General features: G+C 44.6%; 1 protein-coding gene across 1 annotated transcript in view; it reads left to right on the top strand.

The window, feature by feature from the left end:
• Nucleotides 1-2,746: 2,746 nt before the first annotated feature.
• Nucleotides 2,747-25,046, top strand: part of AKAP6 (A-kinase anchoring protein 6) — a 260,386-nt gene continuing 238,086 nt past the window's right edge. The window contains exons 1-3 of the mRNA XM_074997551.1: nt 2,747-2,794; nt 3,453-3,704; nt 12,931-14,727. Of these exons, the coding sequence (XP_074853652.1) occupies nt 2,747-2,794; nt 3,453-3,704; nt 12,931-14,727 (2,097 nt within the window). The remainder of the gene's footprint in view (nt 2,795-3,452; nt 3,705-12,930; nt 14,728-25,046) is intronic.

The raw sequence follows: 25,046 nt of genomic DNA, 5'->3' as shown, positions 1-25,046 counted from the left end.
GCATGTCAGGCATTTAACTGGGTCCAGTGCAGGGTTACTGGACTTCCTTTATAGCATTTGTAATCTGAGGTGCAACTTTCTACCTGCCCCCAACAACTCCAGCTGATTTCAGAGTCCTCTACCTGTGTGCACATGCAAGTGGGTGTGGGTGGTACCAAGAGGGATCCTTAATCCATAAAGATTTCCGGTGTCCCCTTACAGTCACAAGATTCACAGGCTCAACCCCCTCATTTACGTCTGAGAGCTAGTCCTCTTGGCATTTATCTTCATAAGACGCTGGCCCGTGGAGACTCCAGAGATCATGTCCACCCACAAAGCCCTGCTGTCCATTTCCTCTCCAATCCAGTCCTTCAAATCCCTGAGCCAAATGTCAGCCTCCGCGTCCAGCAAGTACTCTACTGTATCTTAAAAGCACCACTGACTTGTACTGGATATCACTGTGTGTGATCACCACACCACCTGCACCTGAAAACACTTGCAGTCTCCTGGGTCACGTTCTTTCGGTGGACAGTTGACAGCTCTACACCACACTCACCTTACAAGCATCCTAAGCCAAAACAATCGTGTGTTTGACCATGATTGATTAATTTTACCCACATCCCTCTGAATCATAACGCTCAATCGCGATGTATCTTAACAGGATTTAAAGGCATGGTGTTGGATGGTGTCATGTCTCACATGACATTCTTATCAATAAACTAGGTAAATACAATTTAGATGAGGCTACTATAAGGTGGGCACATAACTGGCTGGATAACCATACTCAGAGAGAAGTTGTTAATGGTTCTCAATCCTGCTGGAAAAGTATAACAAGTGGAGTTCTGCAGGGGTCTGTTTCAGGACCGGTTCTGTTCAATATCTTCGTCAACGATTTAGATATTGGCATAGAAAGTACGCTTATTAAGTTTGCAGATGAAACCAATGCTGGGAGGGGTTGCAACTGCTTTGGAAAACAGGGTCATAATTCAAAATGGTCTGGATAAATTGGAGAAATGGTCTGAAGTAAACAGGATGAAGTTTAATAAGGACAAATGCAAAGTGCTCCACTTAGGAAGGAACAATCACCGTCACACATACAGAATGGGAAGTGACTGTCTAGGAATGAGTACAGCAGAAAGAGATCTAGGGGTTATAGTGGACCATAAGCTAAGTATGAGTCAACAGTGTGATGCTGTTGCAAAAAAAAACAAACATGATTCTGGGATGCATTAACAGGTGTGTTGTGAACAAGACACAAGAAGTCATTCTTCCTCTCTACTCTGCGCTGGTTAGGCCTCAGCTGGAGTATTGTGTCCAGTTCTGGGCACTGCAGTTTGAGAAAGATGTGGAGAAATTAGAGAGGGTCCATAAAAGAGTGACAAGAGTGATTAAAGGTCTAGAGAATGTGACCTATGAAGAAAGGCTGAAAGAATTGGGCTTGTTTAGTTTGGAAAAGAGAAGATTGAGGGGGACATGATAGAGGTTTTCAGGTATCTAAAAGGGTGTCATAAGGAGGAAGGAGAAAACTTGTTCTTTTTGGCCTCTGAGGACAGAACAAGAGGCAATGGACTTAAACTGCAGCAAGGAAGGTTTAGGTTGGACAGTAGGAAAAGGTTCCTATCTATCAGGGTGGTCAAACAGTGGAATAAATTGCCAAGGGAGGTTGTGGAATCTCCTTCACTGGAGATATTTAAGAACAGGTTAGATAGATGTCTATCAGGGATGGTTTAGACAGCACTTGGTCCTAGGCCATGAGGGCAGGGGGCCGGACTCAATGGCCTCTCGAGGTCCCTTCCAGTCCTAATATTCTAGTATTCTATGATTCTATTCTAAGTCAGTAACTTATGTTAACCAAGGAGTTCAACAGGGCTTATGTTAAGTTTTCAGTGATTTGTCTGTCAGCCTTTTTGCTTGCTGCCTTTTAACAACACACCTTTATATTGTAGTGCAGAAGAACTCTACATGACTCTTTCAAAATCAGTGTGCCATTAATTTGTAGTTTAGAGTCAGTGAATCTTTAATTGAACATCATAGAGTACCTTCTACCCATATTCATATGCCTTATAAGCTTGCTTATGATTTAACCCTGTCGCTGCTCCATGAAACAATTTGTATATATCCAGATTCTTACTGATTTAAAATGGCAACTCTGCTTATACCTATTTTTTGGGAATGGCACAGATCTAATTCTTTATATTCTGATCTTTTTTTTCAACTAAAAATAGAGATCAGTTGGGTCAGTCTTACTGCTTTCATGGCAATCATTACTGTTATGTAATGCCTTCACCTAAACCAGTATAATGTGGATGTAAGTTTGTAACTTTCAGATATTGTCTGTATAACCTTGAAGCTTTGTAACAGTAGCTTTGTTGGATAGATTTAGCTTTGTTTCGTAGCAGCTGCTAGGTCTATAATAAGTATTATACGTTAGCAAGAAACTGTTTGTAGTTCCTGTCAGTCTGTAAGAAATCCTGTCTGTTAGAGAGCTAGGTGTGTCTGCAATTTCATTTGGATGTGTGAATGTGAGTGTATGTGTGCAAAGGACTCCACCCCCCAAGCCAGCCTGTCTGGATGACCAGCTGCCAGCAGCACCTTGTTAGCAAGAGAATAATAGGAGCTGAGTTCTGCAAAAGAACCCACCCAAGAAAGAGAAGGAGGTCCTATCAAGAGGAGATTGAAGACCCCTCTGCTCTTAGCTGATGACTCATGGTCATACAGAGTCCTGGGACAGTGGGACAAGAGCTATGGATTGAAACATATAAAAAAGATGGATACAAAGCTGGAAGGGGATTTTTGTCATCCCCTCTCTGCACCAGTTAGTTTTAGCTGACTGGCTGGGAGGCCCTGGGCCCCTCCTCCTCTCACCAGGATGGATGTTACCGGCTGCCCCTGAGTACTTCACTGGTAAGAGAGCAAGCTAACAAAGAACTCATATGATCAGCTCACTCCCCAGATCCATGACTGCAGGCATACACAATGGACCCACTATACCTTGGCTTTCTGTGCTATATCTGTGCACCTCTTTGCCTGTGTAAGTGTATGAGTGCATGAGAGTCTGAGTGTGTGTGGATGTGTGCTTGAAAGTTAATTCCCTTTTTCTCTTTAATCCAGCTGTGGCATTTAATATAATACATATGAGTGTAACCCTATGGTGGTCCTTAGTGCAAATTAAGGTAACAGTTACAGTTTAGGATGACATCTTTACAGTTCTGTTTTTCTGTCTATAAGACTGTGTGATATTCTTGTGCCATCCTTAGTGTATGCTGTGTCTGTACTCAACAAACACTCCTGCCAAATAGGACAGCTGCTTGTTCAGTTGTTGTAGCCTTGCTATAAATAAAAAATAGAAAACTTTGTATGTATTAATTACATTATTGTCCCTATCTGAAATCCCATTTAGTCAAAAGGTATGGATGATCCTTATAGAGTCTATTTCTGAAGCTAAAGGTATTTTTTTTTCTTTTCTGTTCTAGGATATATGTGAAGATATATCTGATCATGTTGAACAAATTCATGCTCTGCTAGAGACTGAGTTTTCCCTGAAGCTTCTGTCTTACTCCGTCAATGTGATAGTAGATATACATACAGTGCAGCTACTCTGGCACCAGCTACGTGTGTCTGTTCTGGTTCTGAGGGAACGCATCCTACAGGGACTACAGGATGCCAATGGAAACTATACCAGGCAGACTGACATTCTACAGGCGTTTTCTGAGGAGACAAAAGAGGTATGAGAACTAAATGCAGTAATTTACTCTTGGAACATTAATCCTTCATCATATTAGAGAAATTAAACTCATCTGCCCAGCTGATAGTTTAAAAAATTGTTAGGTGGTTTGAAGTAGTTTATCCAACCTATCATCAGTGCTGTCAAATATACTTGAGGCTAATGGAATAGGTGTTATCTTAAATTTCTTCAGCTGAAATCCATTCTGGTTGAACCAGGTTAAAGTAAATGTAAGATCATAGGACTAATTTTTTTTGAAGCACCCTTTAAAATGGCAGGAAGTATTTTCCACAAGGCTAACATTTTACCCATTGAAACTCCCATCACTACAGAGGTGCTTTTTGAAGCATAACACCTGATCTGGTCACTTTGGAATTCAGAACTTCAGAGTGAAATCAAAACTTTGTGAGCTCCGGCTCAACTCTAGATCTGTGTGTGAAAAATTGATTTGTATGTGAAAATCAAAATAAGAAATTTGTCTTTGTAGACATGTATCTTAGGCTTGGAAAAGATTTTTTTTCCCATGGTTGTACAGGCCTGGTTAAAGTTTCCCTTTAAAAGTGTAGTCTGCAAGCTGCCATCTGTGTTAGCAGCATCCCTGGAGAGCAGCACAAATCACACTTTCCTCAAATGCATGCAAAATTTATACCAATTTAATAGGCTTATGAATATAGACACATTTCATTAGATTTCTGTTTGCTCAGTAAGTATGGTTACTAAATACTTCTAAGGAGACTGTTTTTTTAGCTCAAATTCTTTGAAATACAAAGAAGGTGCATAGTGTTAACAACAAGGGTAATTAACAACTTTGCAAGAGATATGGCTGGTTCTCCATCACTTGAAACCCTAAAATCAGGATTCAATTTATTTTCCAGAAGATATGTTATAGCTGAAAAAAAAAACCTGAGAGTGAGAGAAAAAAAAAGGTTATGGGCTTTATGCAATGAAATCCTAGGTCAGGGGTCAGACACCTTTCTGAGGCAGAGTGCCAATTTTTGACCTTTTGACTTCTATGGAGTGTGAGTGCTGGTGATACTTTTTAAGGTCACTAATAGTCCTACTTAAAATGACTTCATTAATAAATAAATTAAGATGCAAAGCTTTCCTGTTTAGGTTGTGGTTGTAGCATTAGCTGGTCTTTTGTTAATCCACAGGTGGACTTCCCTGGCTTGCTGCTGCCTTAAACAATCAATTTATATCCTTCACTAAACCTCTTCCTCATTACAAAGCCTGGAATTTTTGAAACAGCCCAAAAATGGTTGCTTGATATTTAGTGCTAGAAGTGGGTTAAAATGCTTGATGTTTGGTGCTAGAAGTGGGTTAAAGTTCAGGGGAGGCAACCAGGTTGAGAGGAAAGAGCTCCTAAAATCTGACCTGTTAATGAATCCTGTCCTGCCACTGACTCCCTAGATCCACTGGCCAGTCACTGGGGAGTGTTGTGGGTGGGGGAAGAGATTCAAAAGAAGCCTTAGGGAGTTAGGGCCTCCATCTTCAAAGATATTTTGGCACCTAATGTCCTTTGAAATTCAGTGGAAGCTGACCATAGAATTTCTGCCGGTGCTTTTTAGAACCTGAGACTCAGTGTCGCTCTGTGCCTCAGTTTCCCTGTCAGTAGCAGAGGATAACTAGTTCTCTCACATTTCTTGCCAGGGAGTTGAGACAAAGGATGAGTTACTGGTGAGGACGCAAGTCAGCAAATCACTTAAACATGTGCCAAATTTCCAGTCAATGTCCCTGAAGTCAAGGGCACATAAGGTGGTGGAAGTTAAGCGTGTGCTTGAAATGTTCAATGGAATCATGTATCTGATCTGAGACTCTGTGTGTGTGTGTGTGTGTGTGTGTGTGTGTGTGTGTGTGTGTACTATTTTAATAGTAAGTAATCAGTAATCATTGTAAATTATGAAGGGTTGCAGGTGGATTCACATGTCACCAACGAGGAGAGGCCAACTTCCTGTTGATGAGTCTGCCCCCAAGTATAAAGACAGCTGGAAATAGGGTGGGCTGAATGTTCAGAGCTGGGGAGCAGCGGTCTGGGGGCCTTCTGCCTTCCATAAAGTGAATGGCCCCAGTGAATGGGAGTTGGCCGAGGGGAATCCGCCCTTGCTTGCCTCTTTCCATGAGTGTCAGGCCAACAGGGCTCCCAGTGCCCTGAAGCTGTCCAGGGAACTTAGTGTCTGACAGATGCAGAGCAGCCCAAGTGCTGGCCAGGGGCAAATTTCCTTCCTCTATCCAGGATTAAGGCTGGCTGACTGGGCCAGCAGTGCCTACATCTGGAACCACTGTGAGGATACCCTTGCCTGCAGCGTCTGCTCCTCAGTCCCCTTTGCCCCCTCACACTCAGGCATTGGCTCAGCTCTGTGCTACTTCTGCCAGGCTTCCCTGTCATGCTGCAAAATGTGAGTTCAAATGGCTCAATATCTGGAAAGTGACCAGTTTCAAGTGGGGTGCCCCAAGGCTCCGTACTGGGGCTGGTGTTGTTCAACAGCTTTATTAGTGAGCTGGATGAGGGACTGGATTGCACCCTCAGCAGATTTGCCGACGACACTAAGCTAGGGGGACAGGTAGATGCGCTGGAGGGTAGAGATAGGATACAGAGTGATATGGATAAAGTCGAGGATTGGGCCAAAAATAAATCTGATGAGGTTCATCAAGGAGAACTGTAGAGTCCTGCACTTGGGATAGAAGAATCCCAAGCATGGTTATAGGCTAGGGACGGACTGGCTAAGCAGCAGTGCAGTGGAAGGGGACCTAGGGTTTATGGTGGATGAAAGGTTGGATATGAGTAAATAGTGTGCCCTTGTAGCCAAGAAGGCTAATGGTATATTAGAGCACCTTAGGAGTAGCATTTTGAGCAGATCTAGAGAAGTTGTTGTTCCCCTCTATTTGGCACTGGTGAGGCCACATCTGGAATATTGTGTCCAGCTTTGGGTCCTCCAGAATAGAAAGGATGTGTATGTGCTGGAGCAGGTTCACCATAGGGCAATGAAAATGACTGAGGGGATGGAACACATGATCTGTGAGGAGAGGCTGAGGGGTTTGGGCTATTTAGTTTAAAGAAGAGAAGACTCTGGGGTGATTTAATAGCAGCCTTCAACTTCCTGAAGGGGGGATCTAAAGAGGACGGTGAGAAACTGTTCTCAGTGGTGACAGACAGGAGAACAAGGAGCAATGGTCTGAAGTAACAGAAGGAGAGAAGTAGGTTGGATTTTAGGAAAAACTACTTCACCAAGAGGTTGGTGAAGCACGGGAATGCATTGCCTAGAGAGGTGGTGGAATCTCCATCCTTAGAGGTTTTTAAGTCCCAGCCTGACAAAGTCCTGGCTGGGATGACTTAGTTGGGGTTGATCCTGCTGGAAGCAGGGGGCTGGATTTGATGATGATCTCCTGAAATCCCTTCCAATCCTATGATTCTATATGCATTGGCAGCATGTCTTTGAGCAAGCTCCTGGCTGCATGGGGGAGGAGGAGTGGGGCTGAGCTCTCACTTCAAGTGCCGATGAAAAATCTGCTCACCTCCTACTCTTGGCACATGAGCCAGGGGTTGCTGACCCTTCAACTAGTTGATCATAACTTTAAATTGGTTGATTTCAGATTACACACATTTCTGACAGAGTATGAATTTCTATCTTAAAACTTCGTCTACTCTGTGGCTGATATTTATAAAAAGCCTTTATAACAAGGGGTGTTCCTGAAATTAATACTGATAAACATGCCCAGAACCACTTTTTTCACCCCCTCTTCCTGCCGGTACAAAATGCAGCTAATCATCAAGATCAAGAAAATGGTGATCCTACTACAGTAAACCCTCAAGTTACATGGGGGTTACATCTCCAGACAGAAAGTTCCTGCAACCCCAGTGTAACTCAAATTTTTGTGCAAGTTCGTGGGCAGAGGAGACAGGAACCAGGCTGTCTCTGGTTCCTGGCTCCCCTCCACTGTTTGCCCTGGTCAGTTTCTTGGCTATGCAAGGGGAGGGGAGCTGGGAGCCAGGCTGCTGCCAGTTTCCCAGCTTCTTACAGGACCTGGGAAACTGACCAGCTCCTGAAAGCCCACTGCTTGGGGTACCTGGGAAACTGACCAGCCAGTTTCCTGGGTCCTGCAAATGGCAAGGAGCTGGGAACCAGGTACTAGCGTGGCTCCCAGCTCCCCACCCCTTGCGGAGCTGGGCAACTGACCAGGGAAGCCATTGGAGGGGAGCCAGGAACCAGGGGCAGCCTGGCTTCCAGCTTCCCTCCACTCCTGGTCAGTTTCTTACCTCTGTAAGCGGTGGGGAGCCAGGAGCCGGGCTGCCCTCTGGTTCCCAGCTCCCCACCACTACTGAGACTGGGAAACTACTCCTGTCAGGGAAGGCTGCCAAGAGACAGGCTGCCGCTGCTGTTATGGGTTTCAGTCTTGTTAACCCAAGACGCACACAACTCGGTTGCACATATCTTGGAGGTTTACTATATATCTAAAGTGCAATCAAGTCCATAAGACAATAAAAAAGAGAATAGAGACGAATAAACTATTTATGTGATTGCTGTTAGTATGATAAAAATTGTATGTAACAATAATATGTACAAATTTTACAGAGTAGAATGGGATTTCTAGGAAACTGGATGCCATTTAGAGATTATTCTGATATGTTGCTAAACCATAGATTGCTGTTGCTGATCATTTATACAAATACATTTTAAACTGCAGTGCTTAATTTTTTATAATGAAGAATTAACCATTGCTCAATAAAATGGATAAGTAATGATTAGAGGTAGGTGCAGATACAAAATTCGTATCCACATCCAAGCCAATCTGCAATCCACAAACATGGTCCTGGGATATCTGCACCTCCACACAGGAAGTGGCTGTTCATAGCTGTGTATATAAAGCAGATATTCAGAGATTCTTCAGGGCTCTACTAATGATGACCTGGAACTGCACAAGCATGATACATGATTCCTACCATAACAATTTGACTGTGTTCCCAGCAGTTATTTTATACATTTTAAGCTTGCTGATGCAGGTTGCACCATCACCCTCGGGACCTTTTCCAGCCAAGGCTATTTCCTGGAGTAACAACGTGCCAGGTTTTGTTTTCAAAACAAAAAAGCAGTCCAGTAGCACTTTAAAGACTTCTTGACCTCATGTCTCTCCCAGAGGGAGCCAGTAGGGGGCCCTGCAGAGGCAGAGGTATGCTTGGGCAGGCGGCGGGGGCATGTGGCTGCTTCCTCCTTCCCAGCTCCCTGAGGCTTGGGAAGCCTGGAGCTCCCCCACGCATCTCTGGCGGGAGAGGCAGAGGGTCCCGGGCACTGCACAGCATCAGCCTCCAGGAACAGGGCACCCCGGCCACTTTCTGCAGCTCTGCACTGCCCAGCAGCCCCGCAAGCCACTCAGGGCTTGGGAGGACCAGCTCCCAGCCCAATGTGGAGCAAGAGCCACACGCTGCCCGGGGTCCCTGAAGCCAGGGTGCCCAGGGCCCTGCGTGTGTGCTCTGCCATGGCTGGGGCCTTCCGTGCATGAGCAGTTGCAGGGTGCGATGTGCCCGGCCCAGCTTGCCCTGTATGTGGGCAGCCCCCAGCCCTGCCCTGGGCTCAGTGCCCCACCGAGTTGCCAGGCTCCCAGAAGCTGGCGAGGGCTCCTGAGTTCCCAACGCCCAGAGGCTGTGTGGCGGTGTGGTGCAGGCAAAAGTGGTGGAGCTCCGGGCTGGGCTGATGTTGCTGAGGCAGGGCATGGGACTCTCCTCCAGGCTCTGGTGGGTCTGCAAAGGCACCGACGCCCCCATGCCCCACCATAGGACTGTTCCTTCCTGGCAGGGTGGCACTGCCATGAACTTCCCAGGAGCTCCTGGAGCGTGCAACAAGCACCCCTTGCCTGGCCAGGGTCCCTTGGCTTCTCCCAGCCTACAGGGAGCAGCTGCTCATAGCCCCTTCCCTGCTGCATTCTGGTCACTCTGCATGGCAGCCCCCTGCCTGCCCTCCCCACGCCGTATATGCGTGTCCATGGCTTGAGCTGGTTGGACAAAAGGGGAGCCACCCCACCCCATTTCCCCCTGTCCTGAATTTGGGATAGAGAGATAGGGTCACCCTCCATGAGTCACCTTTCCCTCTATAGAATTCTTGTTAACATCCCATGATCCTCCTCTTCCCACCTATCAGGCAGCTCCTGAAATTGGTTATTTTTGGCACACTTGGGAAGGGTGGTGTGATTTGCCTGTGCTAATTCAAGAAGAGACTTTTGTGGAGTGGGCAGTCAGCCCAACACTACATTCAAGTGTAGTGGAATAGGAAGTAGCCCCACTCTGATAGCTTTCACTAGTCCACCGCTCAACACTCTGTGCACAATAACCTTCTCTTCAGTGACCCTGGTTAGTACAGCAGTATAATCAGAGAGAGTAGAGTGCCCACAGCTATAGTACAGAAATGTGTTATGCCCTAGAGGTATCGAATGGGGATTAAGTAATTTACAGCTATCCCCAGAGGAACCTCCCACATTTGGAGGACCAGAGATACATCTTGGCCATTATCCTGGAGATGCCAAATTGGGGATATATGCACTTGTGAAGCCTTTGGGAAGGAAAGGATGAAAGTCTGAAGGACAAATTTCCATTTTGGAGAAAGGTACCCAGAGCTAAGTGGGAGAGGGACAGCTTACTCTGAGTATGGAGGCAGGTTCCATGTGACATGTGTAGGAGTTATGTGAATGAAGTGAAGATGGAGAACATGTTGGAGTGATGAAGTCTTCCAACATTTGCTTTAAATTCACTGGGAATTTTTAATTGCAAGCAAAATCCTGAGTCAGCGTCGGGGGTTGTAAATCTAGCTGGACGTAATCTGTCAACTTAATGTCACAATTTACAGAGTAAATCTAGCTGGTTTCAGCCAACTCTACTGTTTCTGTTCTTTTTAAGGTAACTTGCTGAGATTCTCAGCTGATGTATGTTAACAGAGCTCCATTAAATTCAGTGGGACTGTACAAATCTACATAGTTGAGGATCAGGCTTTTTGTTTCCAAACCATCAAAAGGGAATGATAACTATGCCATCAATACTACACAATAGTGTTGTATTATATTACTACATAATACAGTGCTGCTACATAAGTCTCATTCTCAGGAGTGCTTCTCCTTCTGGGAAAGGGAGGAATGGCTTGTGAGTATGAAGTATTGTGTGCCCATTGATGGGGGAAGAAAGAGGTGGACTTCTTGCTTGCAGCTGGGGGGAAATAAAGTTCTTTCAAAGACTGATCATTGTAATAAAATTAGTTCATCATGTGCCTCCATAAAAATGCAACCAACATCTATGAAGCTGTGGCATGATATACGAAAAATGGCTGTATAGGTTGGACCCCCTTGTCCAGACCAGCATTCTGCGGGCTTGATGGGTCCTGGACCGGGGAGGTCAATGCCACCCCTCTGCTGTCAGCCTCTGAAAGCCTCCAAAGGTGGGTTTTTTTTTTTAAATTTACAAACGATTTTGCTCATTGAAATCTGTTCTCAGAACACATTGCAGCAATAATAATTTTTGTTCATTTTTCTCCACGTGTGGCTTCAAGAAATAATTTTGATGATTTTATAGAGCCTAACTGTAATTAAGATATTGAGGTTTTGGGTAATTAATGACACATCATTCATTCAATTGCCCTTTCACATGACTGAAATGCGTATCATAAAAAGTTTTAAGAAAAGTCCAAATCAACTTTCTACACAGATAACTTAAAAATTTTTGAGTGTTTTGTGGTTATTTTTGTCATTCTGGCTAACCCAAGCATGATTTGTTATGGAGTTAACAATTTAATGAGTGAGTCACTACGTCCTTACTGATTAAGGAGCTCCAAAACTAGTACTCTAGGTAGGAGGCAAACCATGAGGCTGCTTTGCTGTTGAGATTGCAGCTGTTTTGACTGTTAGTGGGAATCATTTGTTGCTGTTAGGCAGAGACATGATGACATGTTTTCAATAGTATGTTGTACTTTACTACCAGCACTTGAGCAACTGTTTTCTTTCATGTAGGGTTGCGGGTTTTTTGGGTTTTTTTTGGCCATTTTACCTAGCAGTGATTTATCATCTTTATTGATCTAAATGGTGGGCTCAGTGGAGTTACACTTGATAAGGGTAGGGTAAATGAGAACAGACTTTGGACCTGTGCTTGAATTTATTCAAACTTGAATAAATACATTGAAATTGGGGAGTAGCTGATTCCTGCCTTGATGTTAGAAACCTAAATTAGCCATAAAACCATGTGGAGATAGTAAACTGTAAATGAATGTATTTTTTCTGTGACTGATGGTATGTCAGGCTGCTTCTAGTTCCTAAAATCTTTCCTTTCTCTGGCCTGCTCCACCTAAGTCCCAGAACCCTCTTAAATTTGTTTATGCACAAAGTTGTCTCAACATTTTAAAATCTTAGTGCTCAATCAAGATTGTTGCCTCAGCTTCTGAGAATGAAGAGCCGATAATCAGGGAATTGTTAGTAGAGGGTGTGATATTGCAGACAAAGCCACAGCTTCTGTTCACAGTACTGTCCTCAGCTAACCTATGGCTAAGTCAGCAGGAGTTAATGCTTCATGAAGCTAGGTGCAATCAGCAGCTGCTCATGTGCAAATGTTGGCAAAGTCTGCCAGTGGCAAGTTGGCTTCTGAAAAACCCATGCTGACAATCAGTAGGAGGGCTGTGGAGTGAATTGGAGGAGCAACACTCTTAAGTGGCTATTTCTGTACCCATGAGGTTTCAGAAATCACAGATTTCGCCAGGTTTCAACATGGAGGCTTTCCACTCCCTGCTTACTGTAACCTCACAAGCCCCTTCTAGCTTTGGGAGGTTCTGTGAGATCCCTTTGTGGAGTTTTGGGGCCCCTCTTCCTGTCTTGCATTGTTTTTTCTGAGGATGGATATGACAGATGTTTTTAGTTGCAAAAATAACAGCAATCATATTCATAGTTTGAAAACTGTGAGCAGTATCTCTTCAGGATATTTACAATTGTCAGTGTTCTGAAAGGTGATGATGCCATGTAGGAGTTAGCCATTTCTGTGTGCAGATTGACATTTATCTGTTCTGCTGTGCTTGTATTTCCAAATACTCTAGAATAGTTCACTCACTCAACAATGTACTGTACAAAGCTCTGAGGCAGTTCAGTAACGGTTACTTTTCTAGAATGTGCGTAAGAAAACTTTGCCACTGATTGGATTTGTGGCTGAAGAATTCATCTAGTGAACAGTAAGTAATACAACTGATATCCATTTTTTAATTTTGTTTCAGGACCGTCTTGACTCTTTAACAGAAGTGGATGACTCAGGACAGTTAACTATCAAGTGCTCCCAAAATTACTTGTCTCTGGATTGTGGTATTACTGCATTTGAACTATCTGACTACAGCCCGAGTGAGGATTTGCGTGGTGCCCTGGGTGACATGACCTCCAGTCAAACGAACACAAAAGCACTTGAATCTTGGAACTACAGTGAGATGGAGAAAGATTTTCCGGAGCTTATCAAAAGTGTGGGTTTACTTGCAGTAGCAAATGATTCCATTGTTTCCAAATGCAGTGAACCAATCAGTGTGAAAGAAACCCAGGTACCTCCTTCAACAGAAGATCAGGGAGAAAGCAAAGGCAGCAACACGTCACCTGAGCTCTCATCTCTTTCTCCTTCTGGGAAGCCATCACTTTGCATGGGATCTTGCAATGAAGTTGGCATTTTATCAGTTGAACCAGTTTTCTCTTTAGAAAAGCAAGACGACAATCCACTGCTCAACCCTGGTGCAGAAAGCAGACAGCAGCCACACTGTGAAAATTCAACTCCCAAGAGGTCAATAAGAGACTGCTTTAACTATAATGAGGATTCACCCACACAGCCTACATTGCCAAAAAGAGGTTTGTTTCTAAAAGAAGATATGTTTAAGGATGATATGGAAATCAGTGATGTAAAAAATCCAATCTCTCCCAGTTTAAAGACTGAAATGAGTAGAAGTACACCCTCGTTATTAGATCCACCAGACAGGTCCAAGCTTTGTTTGGCTTTACAGTCGTCTTACACTAACAGTCTATCTGCTGTCAGTCAGTCTTATGATTGCTTACATAAAATAGGCAATAGAAGTCTTGAGTACCCAATAAACAATCATGTTAAGGAATGTTCCGTAAGTCTAGACAAGTCTAATTGTTACACTCGGAAGGAGAAGTCCAGACACAAAAAATCACATGACACTCCTGGAAAGGTGGTACCATGCAGGATACCTGGGAGTATATCTAACACACCTTCAGCAAAGCAGGTGAATAAAAGAGGGAACTCAGCTCTACAAAATGGAATTCCTTCCTGTAACTCTCAGATCATGGAGGCTACAAAAACCGATTCTACTTCTACATCTTCAGATTCCTGTAATCTGAAAGAACTGAATGGCCAGTCCCAAAGTAAAAGTGAACAATCTAGTTCACCAACTCATAGCCAAGAAAGAGCATCTTCAACCGACTCAGGGCCTGTTATTTCCTCCTCATCTGTTCTTCCAAGAAATAAAAGTAAGAAGAGTTACCTGTCACCACCAAGTTATGATAATTCAAATGGTAAAGTTGTTGAGGCTTGGTATGGTTCAGATGAATATTTAGCGCTTCCATCACACCTCAAACAGACTGAAGTATTGGCTTTGAAGTTAGAAAATTTAACAAAACTGCTGCCTCAGAAACCCAGAGGAGAAATCATTCAAAATATTGATGATTGGGAACTATCAGAAATGAACTCAGATTCTGAGATGTATCCAACATATCAGATTAAAAGGAAGCACAAAAAATTGGGTAGGGTTTCACCAAGTTCTTCAAGTGACATAGTATCTTCTTTGGGTGATAGCATTGAATCTGGGCCCCTGAGTGAGATTCTTTCAGATGAAGAGCTTTGTGTGCCTACATCTTGCATTAAAAAATACGCAGATGACAAGTCAGGAAAGCCTGTAGTGATTGAGCCCTCTGAGAAAAATGAGATCTCTGCTTCAAATAAATCAGCTTTAATTCAGCAATTGATGCAAGATATACAACACCAAGACAATTATGAAACTATATGGGAAAAAATTGAGGTAAGACAGACGCTAACATTAAATGTGCTCTCAAGTGACAGTTCTTCACAAGTTACATATGTATAAATGAAGGAGCTTTGTTTGCACATCCCTTACTATTTTATACGATTTTTTTTATATACTTCAAACTTTTATTAATGAAAAAAACAACAATAGACCTTGTAATGACTAGATTTGGAATATTTTTGACTTTTTTTAAAAACAAAAATGTATTTTAAAGGCCCCAAATTTGTTGGCTTCATTTCAATTCCTGAATTTAAAGCTCTCTTCTGCATCAAAACAATGCCAATTAAAACATGTACAAGCATGCTCATCCATTGAAAAGAGCCTGACATTTTCTAATGAAAATGAAAAAGGAAGAGAAGGAAGGGTATATAGAGTCAAGTGAAGCATATAGATTAACTCAGAATTAACCGCTCATCATCCCCAAAATGTTGAGTCAACTGAAAATTTAACAGTTGATACAAAACATGTTTTACTCTTTTGATTTACCTAATTTTTCTAATTTCAGTTTGAATGTTTTAATATTGTTTTGGCCCCCAAACTGAAAAATGCATTATTTGCTCAGCTCTAGTAAGGGGTGTCATCATATGTCATATGTGTCTGGTCACCAGTACTCCACAATATTAATTATCTGAGTTGGTGCTTTCATGCTTGGCATAGAAACATCTTGTCAATAGAGCTTTTAACACTTCTAAGATTCAGATACAGTTACATGCTGCTTTTTGATGTAGCACAAAATAAAGTAAATACTACAGCTACATCCACACTAGAGAGTTTTTCCAACAAAACCCTGATTTTGTCAACAAAACTTTCAGAGTGTCCACACTAAAAACAAAACTTGTCACTTTTGTTGACAGCCTTCTGCCCCTCCCTCACAAGGCAGAATGCCTTTCTCAACAGAATCTGTCGACAAAAAAGCTGGGTGGATGCTCCAGGGGGCTCTCTGTCAACAGACAGGGCTTCCAGGTCAGCGGGCAACCCTGTCTGCTGTACTTCAAGTGGCCATTCTATCCAGAGCGGCCAGGCAGTTTGTCTGCTGTCAGTTGACAGAGTGGATCACTTTTGTCTGTGGCTGCAGTCTGCCAACAGAAGTTTTGTTGGAAGATATTGTCCAACAGTAACTTCTGTTGACAGATCAGTCTAGTGTAGGAGTAGCAAGTTTAATTGTAATTAATCACACACAGATGCATCTCAGTGATACTTGAATGAAATGGCACTTCATGCACTCTGCCAATTTTTAATTCAGTGGCTCTGCTTCAAAGAAAATGGGGTTATAGTTTTTCCTGGGTTTTGCCACATCTCTTGTAATATTACTTTCTGTTTTATCCTGTAGTGTATCATCTCCATTTTGGTCAATTTGCTGGTCATAGGACTTCTTTTAAAAACAGTAAATGTCATGATTTCAGCCATGAAAAATGCATCACAGACTGTGAAATCTGTCACCCCACCCCAAAATCTGGTACTTTGTGGGCTTTTACCCAGTACTTTGCAGATTTCATTGGGGAAACCAGAATTTTTCAAATGTGGGGTCCTGACCCAAAAGGGACTTGCAGGGGGATCACAGTTGTATTAGGGAGGTCACAATATTGCCACCCTTACTTTTGTGCTGCCTTCAGAAAAGAGCAGTGAGGGTAGGCCTAGCATCCAGCTCTGTAGGCAGGTCCCTCCAACAGCAGCAGTGCAGGAGTAATGGGGGCAATACCCGTGCCGTGCTATCTTTACTTCTGTGCTGCTGCCTTCAAAACTGGATGGCTCTGTAGTGACAGCTTCTGACTGTGGTCCCAGCTCTCCAGGCAACAGTACAGAAGTAAGGATGGCAATACCATACCATTCCTTCCTTATTTCTATGCTGCTGCTGGTAGTGACTCTGCCTTTTCGAGCTGGGCTCTTAGCCAGCATCTGCTGCTCACCAGGAACCCAGCTCTGAAGACAGTGCTTCCACCAGTTGCAGTGCAGAAGTAAGGGTAGCAGTATAGTAACCCCCCGCTATAATTTTGTGCTCCCCACACACATGCAGTCAAGACCCCTACAGTTATAACACCATGAAAAAGGAACTTTAAATAGCTGAAATCATGAAATGTACTATTTTAAAAATATCCTGTGACCAAAATGGACCATGAATTTTGATAGAGCCCTAATTATTTCCCTTGCAGTGATTTTTCTCCCCACTTGTGTTGTCCCTGCTTTGCTTAAGCCCAGGGGCCATTTCTACACAGGCCACTTTCTTCGAAAGTGGCATGGTAATACACGGCCCGAAATATGCTAATGAAGTGTGGATGCAAATTCCCTGCACCTCATTAGCATACGTTCATGTGATTTGGAGTCTGGAAGAACATTCTTCCGGACTCCAAAATGCTGTGTAGAAGCATGGCCCCGGAGGAGCTTCCAGAAGGAAGTCCTTCTTCCGGAGGCCCCTTTTTCCCAAAAATTTTTGGGAAGAAGGGGCCTCCAGAAGAAGGACTTCCTTCCAGAAGGCCACCCCCAGGGGCCGCGCTTCTAAACAGTGTTTTGGAGTCCGGAAGAACAGTCTTCCAGACTCCAAATCATGTGACCGTATGCTAATGAGGTGCAGGGAGTTTGCATCCACACCTCATTAGCATATTTCCGGCCATGTATTACCATGCCACTTTCGAAGAAAGTGGCCTCTGTAGAAATGCCCAGGGATAACTGGATGATTCTTGCTGACCCAAACATGGCTTTTCTTGCATCACAAACTTGTTGTCTCAAGCCAGTGTTATAGTTCTTTAACATGCCGATCTGATGGAAGTTAGGTTTCCTTCCTGGTTGCTAGTGGTCTCAGAGTTCAGGGTAACTGCATTCCCCTGCTGTGGTCCAGCAAGGGCATCCACTCTAGGCTCCCAGCTCTTCAGCCATCACCTCACCATTCTGTGGTGTCTCTCTCTTGAACCCGGCCAATGGGAGCTGCCATGGCTATGCTTTGGGCAGAGCATGAAGTACCCGCTCTCTCCAGGGCTTGCAGTGCTCAGAGAAGCACATGCTCCCCTCCTCTTTCCCAGCCACCTGCTTTGAGTGGCATGCAGGGGGCAGGGCAGGCAGGTATCCCGCCTAAGGCAGCTGCAGGGCTGCTGGCTGGAACCCATTTAAATAAGCACCTCCTGGCCAGAATCTGCCTCTGCCACCCCAGCCTCTCCCTCCTTGCAAATCTCTGCTTCCCTTCCTGCACCCCTAACCTCAGGTAACCCAAACCCTCTGCATCCCTGCTCCTGCACCCATACTCTTCCCAGATTATGCATCCTGGTTCTCTGCCCAGGTCATAGCCCAAACCTCTGCGCTTCCCGTCACAACCCCCCTCCTGGAGCCTGCATCTGCACCCCTTCTCCAGGTCAGAATCCTTTCCTGCACCCATACCTGTGTCCCCTCCTGCACTTCAGTCTCCTACCCTGAGCTTCCTTCAGCACCCAGTCATCCTGACCTCACACCTCCTCCATTAACATCATGGAAGTCTGCAGCCCTTGACCTCTTACCTAATTCTTAGAATGACCCTCCATCAAAAATCATTGCCTGTCCCTCTTTTAGACGCTATAAACAGCGCAGCTGCCCACAGGCATAACTTACTATGCAGCTTTTTCTAAGTAAGAGCATTTATTCTCACATTGCAGAGAAAGCATCACAGAGAAGATGTAATAAAAACAATTGAAGGACCTATGTGCATGCTAATAAGCTTAGTGAACACTATTCCCATTTGAGCCAGGACTTGATAATTGATCCCTCAAAATCCACCAAGAGTTTCTTCTGTTATCCCAAGTTCATAACAGGTATTAGTTCACAACAAGCATCTCCATGAATCTGAGAGTCATTCTTTATAGTGTCAGCCGTTCCGATATGTGATCAACAGATAAAAAACTCCCTCCTCAGGGTGAAGGTGCAGAAGACTGAGTTCAATAGACAGTTTTAAATTGACTTTTGATGCTCATAAAACTTCCCAGGGTTTACATTGCTCATGCCTCCCCGCACCCCTGAGACATTACATTCCAGTCCACGGTAATACATGAACACCTGCATTTTTAGTACAATGAACTCCTAAAATACTTAAACTTAATTGAGTAAGTTTTGTCAGTGCTTTCTTTGCGGGGGGTGGGGTGGGGAAAGGAGCCGGTACAGCTCCTCCCTGCGCCTACCACCCTGGTTCTCATGGCTGGGGCTGCCACAGGGGAGGTGGGGGCTGCAGCTCCCAGCCCTGTTCTGCTGCAGGGTGCTCTGGTTCCCAGCCCTACTCTGCTGTGGGACTTGGGGGCATCAGTTCCTGGCCTTGTGCTGCTGCAGGGCCAGGGGGAGTTGTGGCTCCTGGCCCCACTCTGCCATAGGTCATGGGGGCTCTGCCTCCTAACCCCCTATGCAGCCTCCCTGCCCCTGCACTGATGCAGGGCCAGAGGGAGCTTCAGCTCTGGCCCCACTCTGGAAAAAAAGGTGACGGTGCGCCATATTGGCATATACCTTCAGAAAAAAAGCATTGAGTTTTGTCGAGGGTACTGCAGGAAATTGCCATGGAGGTAACTCATTTTAAGGAAAGAAATAGCGTACAGGACATGACAGCTGAAGAAGAAAGGGACTGTACAGAAGAAAGAGATGAACGTTGGAAGTAGATGGGATTGTGAGTTGTATGGAATTTGCATATAAGGACTTGTCCACAAAACTACTGAAATAATATAGCTTCCACTACGTTTTAAACATGATCATTGCTTCCAAGGTTTTAATATGTTGTCACTGGAGATTGGGGAGGATAGAAGTAGAATTTTTCACCCAAACCAATCCATCCAGTCCAGAATCTTCCACTTGTTTCCATAGCGTGTCTGTCAGGAAAAAAGACTCTGTCCAAACTGTTTTGAGAGTGTGTTAGAAGTGTGTTAGCACAGCCTCAGTTGTGGAAGAGGGACAGAGTAACAGTGGAGCTTTAAATAGAGAAATGCCACCAAAGTACGTGATCCACCTAGCCTAAGGAGTATATAATAAAGAATCTTATTTTTATTTCATGCCAGAAGATGTAAACTAATGTGTTTGGCTTTAAAAAAAAACAACATATTTTGGGGATTCTGAATAAAAAACGAATTGGAGATTTTTTTTTCAAATGTTCCACAAAACAGGATATTTTACAAAATGTTTTAAGTCTTGCAGTTGCCTGAGTTCACCCATCTATAGCTAGCCGTTTTGCCCTGGCTTTTCCCAACTCTGGAAAAAAAAACATGCTTTATTTCTAATTGTTCACTTCCAGATTTGTTTTTCTGTCTGTCTATTGAGCCAGATTTTGATCTCAATTTGCAGAGTTTGAACTGCTTTGGTGAGTTACTGTATTCTGATGTCATTGAGCTTCGAATCTGGCCTGGTATATTTAAGCAACTTAGCAATGTAAACAACAGTTATTGGTTTTAATTGATCTATATTGCATATGTATAGCCAAATAACAAGAAACAGAAGACTTCTCATTTATGTGAGATTATGAACAAAAACTAACTCAGACACACTTCCTATCTAACTCACAGTCAAGTTCTTTCTCACCGTTATCTAATCTCACAATTCACTAATGGAAGCACAAAAACAGACAGGCACCATTTCATATTTATGCTCATTAGTCTGCATTTTGTTGAATAGCAAATGTGACTTAATAAAACAAGCCTAAGAACAGGAAGCTCTTTCTAGCGTACAGGTATAAATGTCTTGCTGCTATATTTCAACCATAACTCAGTAATTCTTCTGTGAATGTCATTTTTTTTTCTGGAGAATAAATCTGAATTTACAGCTTCATTAAGGACAACCAAAGACTCGTAGAACCAATTCTAGTGATGCCAGTTTCCAGACTAATACTTTCTATTTATGGCAGTTGTAAAATAAAATCACAATGTATATATATGGGGGCACTGTTGCAAGTCTTATACATGCAGGTCGCCACTGAAACCGAATTATGTCTGTCTGTTTTGCAGGCTTGTGAGTGTGTCAGTGTCTGAAGCAAAATACTGAATCTTTCTTATTGAAGAGATCTGCAAAAATGTTCACTTGTTTCAGATACCATTTTTGAATTACACAGGTGAAAACATACTGGTTCAGTTTCCCAAGCATATTTGCTCACTGCTCAACCAGTCTCTCTAAATGTGCTAGTTATCCTGGATGTAAGAAGCTTGTATGGGTAGACCTCATCTCTCCAGTTGATGCTGATCTTGTGACCGTCTCTTGAACAGTAACCAACGTTCCCTCTAACATTTTTCCTCCACAGAGGAATAAATTTTGTTATGTGCACCAAGCATGTCTGGATGTGTACCACCAAATAGAAACGCGTGCCGCCCACTGTGAACACCTATGGGAGCTCTGCTAATTAGCTAGGTGGCACCTGAATATCTCCTAGGTGGCCACCCAAGTGCTCAGCTTACAGGGAGCACTAGCTGTAACTGTTCTGTGATTCACCTCTGCATCTACTCAGCAAACCTCCATTCATTGTATGCTGCTTCATCATATGTTAAGGAGAGAGGGGGAGACTGCTGCTTTGATGGCCCCCATGCTGAATAATGAGCACTCCACGGACTGTGTGTGGATAGCAGGATACATGCTTCATTGATTCTGCCAAGCTAAGCAGGGGAACACCTCACATAGGCTAGTTCCCCTCCCAACCTCACACAGCTCCTAGATGAGCATGACCTTAAGACTTCCAGTGGGACAGAGAGAGAATAGACCCCATCCAAGTAAGTGGGAGGGAATATGACATCAGTTTTGCTGAAGGGAGGTTGAAGGGGAAGAACCACATGATGAGTTTTGTGGAGGAGTACATATTATATAACGGGGAACACAGTGTAACCCTTACTAGAGGTGATTAGTCAGTCTGTTGGAGTGAGGATGAGAGGATGCAGCTGCTTGAAAGGGTCTCTTACTGAGAGAGTTGTCACAGAACATGATTGAGCTTTAGGATGGCAGAGACTGAGCTGATAGGCTTGGTGGAGCATTTGAGGCCAGAGAAGTAACTGGAGATGCCGCAAAGAAAATGTTGGGTCAGGTTGGGTTTATGAGATTGATGGGGCTTAATAGGAGATGACTTTGGGAAACAAAAAATGGATGGACTAGTTAACATGAGGTACAATGAGAGGGCAAAAAAGAGGTGGGCATCCAGTAATGTCTGAGGGCAAGAAAGAGAGAGCATAAGGAGACCTTGGAAATGAATATACTAGGGAAGAGGGTAGGAGTGGGCAGACAGAGCAAGTCTGTGGTCTGCATAGATTTTAGATTATTGCAAAAAGTATCTTCACATCTTGTAATGAGACACCAAATTGTGGTGTAGTCATTTTGCCACTCTTCTGCTTTAAAAGCCACCCCTAATTCTGAACACTGAGGGAAACATTGTGGCTACATCTACACTACAGAGATCTTTCGGAAGAAGCTCTTCTTGAAGATCTCTTCCAAAAGAACTTCTTTCAGAAGAGTGAGTCCATGCACAAAAAAGTGGATCAAAAGAATGACCTGCTCTTTTGAAAGAGTGTCCACACAGCCTTCATTCTTTTGAAAGAACAGGCCAGGGATAGAAAAATGAGGCCCCAAGAGGACTGTGCTTTTCTGAGAAAAAGGCCCTGCAGAGTATCTACACACGTTTTCTTTCAAAAGAAGCTTTTGAAAGGGGCACACTTCCTGAAACAGGAAAGGAAGAGTGATTTTGAAAGGAGCACTGTATTCTTTCAATTTACTTTTGAAAGAACCCTTTTTATGTGTAGACGCTCTGTGAGATCTTTCGAAAGAGTCCCCTTCTTTTGAAAAATCTTTTGAAAGAACTTGCTAGTGTAGATGCACTCTGTGTGAGTATTGGGATGGGCTCACAGGGCTCGCAATCCCATCTAAAACCCTAAGTATGTTCTCAGGCAACTAGCCTGTTACAATTCTCTCTCTGAATCTTTTTCTATTGTCCTGCAACATGCTATTTTTTGTCCCCCTGCCCCACACCTTCTTCTTCCTCTAGGTAGAATCCAGTCTAAGACATACCTTGTGGTTCAGCAGCAGGGTAGTCTGATGGCCTGACCAAAGTGCCATAGACATCTGTCGGCTTGCGTCTGCAGGCTCTGACCCACGCAACAAAACACTTCGCGTTGGCTACGCAGTCTTTCCAATGAATTTCCAAAATTCTTCATAAAGAATGCGGTTGGAGCATATTTATCTTTCTTTTGTGTACCTGCTGTGTTTCCCAGGTGGACAGTAGTGGTGGAAAGACAATTATTTTGTATTAACATCACACAAGGCAGAGATTATGTGCAATACTAGAAAGTTAGTAGTTGCAGCAATGAAAGTACATTTCAAGCTGCAACTTAGCAATAGATTTGAAAAGTAAAAAAAAAAAAAACTGGTGCGTGACATAGAACAGTAGCACATTTTCATAGTAGTATTTGTGGACTACAGTCGGGGGAGAGAAGATCTAAGAAAAAAGAAGGACTCCAGTCAAATACATTTGACTTGTTGAAGAGAGGAAAGAATTAAGGAAGAGAACAAGTATGAGACAGTAGTAAAAGAACAATTTTGAAATAAGAGAGCATGGACAAAGAAGTTGAAAGATCAGTCAGAAGAGATATGAGAGAATGAACGGAAAATGTAGCAAGGGAACCTGGTGAGTGCATAAGATAGGAGAATGTCTAAATCCTTTTTCTAGTATCAGTAAACAACTGTCAACACAGTGCTTGTACTGTTGTAGTATTCTGAAGGCTGCAGATGGAATAATTTTAACAATCGAGGAAAGACAGAACATATTTGAAATACTTCTGCTTAATGAGACAAAACACAAGTACACAGTGAAAGGTGTGAAGGAATAGCTAACATACCTATATCACTACAGCTACGTCTACACGGGGATGCTACATCGAAATAGCTTCTTTCGATGTAGTGACATCGAAATAAGCTATTTCGATGAATAGCTTCTACTCATCCTCCAGGGCTGGTGCCGTCGACGTTCAGTGTCTATGTTGGGCAGCACCACATCGAAGTAGGCGCTGCAGGGGAGCGTCTACACGCCAAAGTGGCCCACATCGAAATAAAGGTGCCAGGAACAGCTGCAGACAGGGTCACAGGGTGGACTAGCACTTCTGGGGCAACAGCTAGCTGCTCCCTTAAAGGGCCCCTCCCAGACACACTCAGCCTGCACAGCATGCGGTCTGCAGAGACACAGGCACGCACACCCCGTCGAGGCAGTATGGACTCCCAGCAGCAGCAGCCAGAGGTCCACACACCTGCCCCTGCAGGAGCAGTGCTTGCCCTGCTCAATGCTATGCAGGAGGCAGCTGACCACCTTCTATTCACAGAAGAGGAGCTGCCCCCAGGGGAGGAGGAAGCAGCCCCAGACCTTGCTGCCCTCCGACCCCCCCCCCACACACAGCACACACCGCTGGCTGTGGAGCTACCCCACGAGCACCGACTGGTGGGAGCGGCTGGTGCTCGGTGAGTGGGACAACAAGCGCTGGCTTCAGAACTTTCACATGATCCGGCAGATATTCCTGGAGCTCTGCCAGTGGCTCACCCCTGCCCTGAGGCACCAGGACACCTCCATGCGGCGTGCCCTCACGGTCGAGAAACGGGTCGGCATCGCTGTCTGGAAGCAGGCCACTCCAGACAGCTACAGATCCATGGGGCAGCAGTTTGGCGTGGGCAAGGCCACCGTTGGGGCTGTCCTCATGGAGGTAAGAGGACCCAGGGGAGACCTGGGGGGGGAGACCTGGGGTGGAGGGCAGCCCTGGGGTGGAGGGCCAGACACACCCTGCACACCCCTCACTGGTGCTCTCCCATGTCCTTCCCCTGCAGGTCGTCCGCGCCATCAATGCCCTGCTCCTCTACAGGCTCGTGCGGCTTGGGGACCCGGATTCTGCCATCACGGGGTTTGTCAGCCTGGGCCTCCCAAATTGCTTTGGGGCTCTGGATGGGACCCATATCCCCATCCGTGCTCTGGAGCGCAGCGGAGGACGCTTCCTGAACAGGAAGGGCTACCATTCGGTGGTTCTCCAGGCCTTGGTGGACAGCCAGGGCCGCTTCCTGGACATTTATGTTGGGTGGCCTGGCAGCACCCACGATGCCCGGGTGTTCAGGAATTCGGGCCTGTGCCGCCGGCTGGAGGCAGGGACCTACATCCCCCAGCGGGAGATCCCTGTGGGGGACACCACCATGCCCCTCTGTCTCATCGCAGACATGGCATACCCCCTCCAGCCCTGGCTCATGCACCCCTACACGGGCCACCTGTCAGCCAGCCAGGAGCGCTTCAACACGCACCTGAACCATGCGCGCCAGGTGGTTGAGCGCACTTTTGCAGGCCTTGATGCAGGCCCCACCAACATCCCACAGATTGTGGGCGC

Source organism: Carettochelys insculpta, chromosome 6 (assembly GCF_033958435.1).
Source record: "Carettochelys insculpta isolate YL-2023 chromosome 6, ASM3395843v1, whole genome shotgun sequence".
Lineage (NCBI taxonomy): Eukaryota > Metazoa > Chordata > Testudines > Carettochelyidae > Carettochelys > Carettochelys insculpta.
This window is presented reverse-complemented; position numbering and strand designations above follow the sequence as displayed.